At 46.1% G+C, this 4440-nt stretch overlaps 1 protein-coding gene across 1 annotated transcript in view; it reads left to right on the top strand.

Annotated features, from left to right (window-relative positions):
• The window catches only part of LOC112069567 (acyl-coenzyme A thioesterase 6-like), a 25053-nt gene extending 22044 nt beyond the window's left edge, over positions 1-3009 (top strand). The window contains exon 4 of the mRNA XM_024136899.1: positions 2931-3009. Within this exon, the coding sequence (XP_023992667.1) occupies positions 2931-3009 (79 nt within the window). The remainder of the gene's footprint in view (positions 1-2930) is intronic.
• The last annotated feature ends 1431 nt before the right edge of the window (positions 3010-4440 follow it).

Raw genomic sequence — 4440 nt, 5'->3', positions numbered from 1 at the left:
CATTTGGTGGTGCTTATATTTGTCCTATTTCAATGCATGTAAAAGCGTGTATTAATATGCATGTGTGAATTGGAAAGGTGTATTTTTGCATATCCCAACTCTCCTTGAGACACCCTCGGAAGTGGTGTCACGGCCAGGGTCTGCCATTATCAACGGCGACCCTATTTGTACTTTGTAATGCTCATGGTCTTTATTCCATCATTGTTGTTTATCTTTATCTCTATGGTGCTTTATCTCCATCATTGTTGTTTATCTTTATCTCCATGGTGCTTTATCTTCTTGATCTTTACCTGTCCCTCCCCTCCCGCTGGCAATCCTCTTGCAGCCTCTGGTGGTGGCGATGGCTGTCACTCACACCCATGCTGTGGGCGTTGTGCACAGTCATCATCAGCCTGCTAGTCTCAGGAGTGAAGCACGGATCTTTCCCATCAACAGATTGTGTTCACCCCATGTAGACAACAAGCAGAAATGCATGCTGAGTTCTGTACTGCAGTCTAACTAAGCCATATATTTAACTCCTCTTTCCCTGTAACTTTTTTGAAGCAACCTTGCTGAACTTCTGTTTCACTGGGCCACGGCCCATTAAGAAGCTTGGTCTTGAGATTGACTTTCAGGATATCCCCACTGGTGCCACAGTAGAAATAGCTGCCTTCCTCTGGGATCTGTACCAAGAAGTAACAAGTTATTCGGGCTGCAAGACATACTGCAGTGTGCTGAGGAAATGACGCTCTCACAAAGGGTCATACTATTCACGTGTTTTAATGTTTCAGGGCTCTACAGTGCGACTTAATTTCTTTGTGTGTGGCTACATTTTTCAACATAGGTGCACACGTACTCCTTGTATGAAAGGTCAGCATAGAGCCCTGTGTATAGCCATGTGTTCTGATATTATAATTACCCAAATGCATTTCAAAAGTGTTTTCGGCTGCCCTGTCTGACATTCAGTGTGTGAAATCTTGTGGGGAAGATCAAGTTCCCAAACGGGGAGAGTGTCGCTACAAGAGATTATCAATATCCTTACAGGCCTTTAGCTGTGACATTTCATTAGAAGGTGTGCGAAGCCAAAATTATACAAAAATAGCTCTATTTAGATATACATACTGTTCTGCCTATACGAAGATGCTGTCACTTGTGTTGGAGTATTGCAGAGTAAGGCTTCTACACCTGCATTGCTTGCTGTTTGGGGTTTTAGGCTGGGTTTCTGTACAGCACTTTGATATATCAGCTGATATAAGGGCTATATAAAATAAACTTGATTGATTGATTGACTTGATAGATAAGGTGCTCTCTGTTAGAGTTGACTTTTACACCAAAGATTACATGACCTGGTAAACAAAAGACACACAGTGCATTTTGGGTAATGTGTTTGACTGAGAAAATTATTGCATCAACTGAAATTGTGTTGATGGCTAGCTGCTGACTTGTTTTATGTTGGCATTTGGGCATGTCGTTTTGGGAAAACATCACTTTTTTAGACGAGATCTTCCCATTCTAAATCAACTAATGTGGTAGCTTTATGACTTTAAATATTTTTTTTACCATTATTTTAACTTTGTGCAACCACTAGGAGTAGTAACACCAATGATGGTAAGAGCAATGAGACATTTAAGGTAAATAAGGATTTTCCTGAAATGGATGCCACAAATGCTGAAATCTAAGATCATTAATCCTTTAAAAATAATGTATCATTTTGAGGTCCGTTAAATTTCAGGTCAGTCAAGTTCTTCCACACCGATCTCGACAAACCATTTCTATATGAACCTCGCTTTGTGCACGGGGCATTGTCATGCTGAAACAGGAAAGGGCCTTCCCAAAACTGTTGCCACAGAGTTGGAAGCACAGAATCGTCTAGAATGTAATTGTATGCTGTGGCGTTAAGATTTCCCTTCACTGGAACTAAGGGGCCTAGCCCAAACCATTATTCCTCCTCCCCCAAACTTTACAGTTGGCACTATGCATTCGGGCAGGTAGCATTCTCGTGGCATCCACCAAACCCAGATTCGTCCATCGGACTCCAAGATGCTGAAGCGTGATTCATCACTCCAGATAACGCGTTTTCACTGTTCCAGAGTCCAATGGTGAGAAGCTTTACACCACTCCAGCCGACGCTTGGCATTGCGCATGGAGATCTTAGGCTTGTGTGCGCGGCTGCTCGGCCATGGAAACCCATTTCATGAAGCTCCCGACGAACAGTTGTTGTGCTATCGTTGCTTCCAGAGGCAGTTTGGAACTCGGTAGTGAGTGTTGCAACCGAGGACAGACTATTTTTATGGGCTACATGCTTCAGCATTTGGCAGTCCCGTTCTGTGAGCTTGTGTGGCCTACCACTTTGTGGCTGAGCCATTGTTGCTCCTAGATGTTTTCACTTCAAAATAACAGCAGGGCAGAAATTTGATGAACTGACTTGTTGGAAAGGTGGTATCCTGTGATGGTGCCACGTTGAAAGTCACTGAGCTCTTCAGTAAGGCCATTCTACTGTTAATGTTTGTCTATGGAGATTGCATGGCTTTGTGCTCGATTTTCTACACCTGTCAGCAATGGGTGTGGCTGAAATGTATGTTTGTGTATGGTTCTCATGATTTAGGATTGGGTGTTGAGGGACCACTTGTATAAGTGTCCAAGGTGTGTTTGTGTTGTGGTAAACAATGCATTTTCTGTCCAGATAAGATAGTGATACAGCTTTGAAAAAGACCCACCACTGACCAAATGTTTTTGTTTTCCAGTCCAACAGGAATGTATCCCTGAGGCCATCTGATGCATGGACCTCCTGTGCCAGTGTGATCCGAGTGCGAGAGTCCAGGTGTAGGGACTACAGCAGATCGAGAATGTGGACGGACAAGTTAGTAACTCGTCAAATGTGATAAAACATTGAATTTTGAGATTTTGTCTCCACTTTTTCCCATGTTTTAGACATAAGGTGTGACATGCAGAACATCTTCAGGCACCCCCTATGAGAAACAGTGCATGATGTTCAACGCCATCCTCGGCAAKGAGATCTTCCGGAAGTGATGGCTCTCCGATCCTTAGATGTACTCTCTCTCGCTGTCTCTCTAGTTAAGCAGTCCAGAGGATTTTCTTAGGGTTAGTCCTATCGAATTCTACTTCTTATTTGGAGCTCAATGGAAACATTGACGTTTCAGGCACGTCCACCATGACACAGTTACAGAATATTCTCWSTRAGGTGCATGTTGTGGGCTCAATGTTTTTTTCCATACAAACCACAGAAACTGTTTTGTTCCATGAATGCATCTGTTGTACATGACTAATCAAATGACCTGTGAAGTCAGTTAGACATGTCAGTCCCTTTCAGATGATCCCTCAACCAGTTGGTGTACTGTTGGGGTATGGAAGGACCAGGGTTGATGTACTGTTGGGGGTACTGGAGACGATGGGTTGGTGTACTGATTGGTGGTACGGAGACGCAAGGGTTGATGTATCTGTTGGGGGTACCTGAGACCAAGGGTTGGTGTACTGTTTGGGGGTACTGGGAGGCAGGGTTTGGTGAGCTGTTGGGGGGTACTGGAGGACTAGCGGTTGGTTGTACTGTTGGGGGTATGGAGGACCAGGTTGAGTAACTGTTGGGGGTAGCTGGAGGACCAGGGTTGGTGTCTGTTTGGGGTACTGGACGGACCAGTGGTTGTATGTTTGTAATGGACGTGTGTATGTTGGGGTAGCTTGGAGGACCAGGTTGGTGTACTGTTGGGGTACTGGAAGGACGCAGGTTGGTTGTAACTGTTGGGCGTACTTGGACAGGACCAGGGTTGTGTTTATTCTGTTGGGGAATCGGCGGTAAACTGTCCGAGGTACTGAGACCAGGGTTGGGTGTCTGTTGGGGTAACTGGAGGACCAGGGTTGTGTACTGTTGGGGGACTGGAGGACCAGGGTTGGTGTACTGTTGGGGGTACTGGAGGACCAGGGTTGTGTTGTATGGTTGGGGGTACTGGAGGACCAGGGTTTGGTGTACTGTGTTGGGGGTACTCGGAGGACCGAGGGTTGGTGTACTGTTGGCGGGTACTGGGCAGGACCAAGGTTGTGTGTACTTGTTGGGGTACTGGAAGGACCAGGGTTGGTGTACTGTTGGGGGTACTGGAGGACCAGGGTTGGGTGTACTGTTGGGGTACTTGGAGAGGACCAGGGTTGGTGTACTGTTGGGGTACTGAGGGACCAGGTTTGGTGTACTGTTGGGGTAGCTGGAGGACGCAGGTCGTTTGGTGTACTGTTGGGGGTCTGGGGAGGACCAGGGTTGGGCTGTGGTAAACTGGAGGCATGTTGGGTTACTGGGAGGCGGTACTGGGAGGAACCAGGGTTTTGGATTGTATTGTTGGGGTATGGAGGAACAGGTTGGTGTACTGTTGGGGTACTGTGAGTGTTACCTGAGGTTGGTGTACTGTGGGGATCTGGATAGGACAAGGTTGTGTACTGTTGGGTTACTGGAGGACT

This window comes from Salvelinus sp. IW2-2015, unplaced genomic scaffold (assembly GCF_002910315.2).
Source record: "Salvelinus sp. IW2-2015 unplaced genomic scaffold, ASM291031v2 Un_scaffold1051, whole genome shotgun sequence".
Lineage (NCBI taxonomy): Eukaryota > Metazoa > Chordata > Actinopteri > Salmoniformes > Salmonidae > Salvelinus > Salvelinus sp. IW2-2015.
This window is presented reverse-complemented; position numbering and strand designations above follow the sequence as displayed.